At 39.8% G+C, this 1,488-nt stretch overlaps 1 protein-coding gene across 1 annotated transcript in view; it reads right to left on the bottom strand.

The window, feature by feature from the left end:
- Nucleotides 1–896: 896 nt before the first annotated feature.
- Nucleotides 897–1,488, bottom strand: part of LOC109060231 (serine/threonine-protein phosphatase PP1-beta catalytic subunit) — a 7,693-nt gene continuing 7,101 nt past the window's right edge. The window contains exon 8 of the mRNA XM_042761233.1: nt 897–1,395. Within this exon, the coding sequence (XP_042617167.1) occupies nt 1,291–1,395 (105 nt within the window). The 3' untranslated portion in view covers nt 897–1,290. The remainder of the gene's footprint in view (nt 1,396–1,488) is intronic.

The following is a 1,488-nucleotide window of genomic DNA, read 5'->3' as shown; positions in this document are numbered from 1 at the left end:
TGCTGTGACTTTATTCCTCCAGCTGCTTCAGAGTGCTGTTAACAAAAGAGCAAAAACAAGACACATCTTGACTGACACAGGCTGGTGGCGCCCTGCAGTGCATCCTGGGTAATCTCTGCAAAGTGATTGACATAAACCCATGGATGAGCAATCATTCCGCTTCATCCAGAGCTTTTTAACCTCTCAGGCGAACAGCGCCTTCTGCTGACCGCAGCATCACTGCACACTGAGTATGTGAGAACATAATTGATGCATCACACAGTACTTTATTACAGGTTTATTACAGACCTTAGTCAAGACAGACGCCACTTGACCACGAAAAACTATAATACTGGTAAATGTTTAATATGTTGTTTCAGTTATGTAATGCATAGTTTATACGCCATATTTTGATGTTGCATACTTCAAAGGGATATTCTTCATGAAGTACTGAATACAGCTCTTCTTCAGGACAGTGGGATCCGGAGGATGATTTAGCAGGAAGCAGATTCTCTTTTGCCTCATATCACAATAAAGAAATAAAATAAAAGGTGTATGACTTCTCACAGTTCTGATCTTTTTTTTTTCTTGCTTCTGAGCAATAGGTCAAACTTGCAGGATTAAAAAACAAACAAAAATGAGACAAACTCACATTTGGAAGAAAGAATATTGTATTTTTTTTTTTTTCTCCACTACATACTAGAAAATAATAAAAGTAACTGCAACTTTTCATAAAAAAAAAAGAAAAAAAAAAGGGAGATAAAAAGTTGCAATGACCTTTTTTTATTTATTCCAAACAGTACAGTCTACACACAGACAAACCTCTGCTTCTTCATCACCAGTGAAGCACACAGTTCTAGTAACTAATAAACAGAGACTGTTTGAAGACACGTCATACAAGAGGCTTCGAAACATACTGGCACGTCAAAGCTTTGTTAAACTTTATTACTGAAAAACCAGATATTATGAACCTGTTTGACTCAAACAGGCCTGAAGAGTGCAATGATTAACTACAAAAACACCAAGTCAATGTACATCGTCCTGTTAGACGCAGAGCAGTCGAGAAAAGCTTAAATCAAGCGCCCTGCCGTGTGACCGGAACGAGCTCGAACACTGGGAACGTGACGTTAACGACAGTCAGATGAAAGCAGCACACAGTGAGACTCAGAGAAGGTCAAATCAAACCAAACGCAAAATAAAATGAGCCTTAAAAGAAAGAAAAAAAAGAAAAATGGTGACTTCTTTAACTACATGTGTATTTTTCAAGACAGTCTTCATGCCAGATCGCACACGAGTTGTTGCTCCGCCCCTTCAGCGTTTCTTAGGGGGCGTGGCCGTTCTGGGCGGAGTCACGGGTCGCCCGGAGTTCATCCCGCCGTACTGATACTTCGCCTTCTTCTCCGACGGCTTCAGGATCTGAGAATACAGCACAAGCACAGCTTTAACATCAACACTTTCACGACTGTGAATAATTCTGAATACAATTTACAACTTTTACATTTCAGTAAT

The sequence above is a fragment of the Cyprinus carpio genome, chromosome A7 (assembly GCF_018340385.1).
Source record: "Cyprinus carpio isolate SPL01 chromosome A7, ASM1834038v1, whole genome shotgun sequence".
NCBI classification, from domain to species: Eukaryota; Metazoa; Chordata; class Actinopteri; order Cypriniformes; family Cyprinidae; genus Cyprinus; species Cyprinus carpio.
This window is presented reverse-complemented; position numbering and strand designations above follow the sequence as displayed.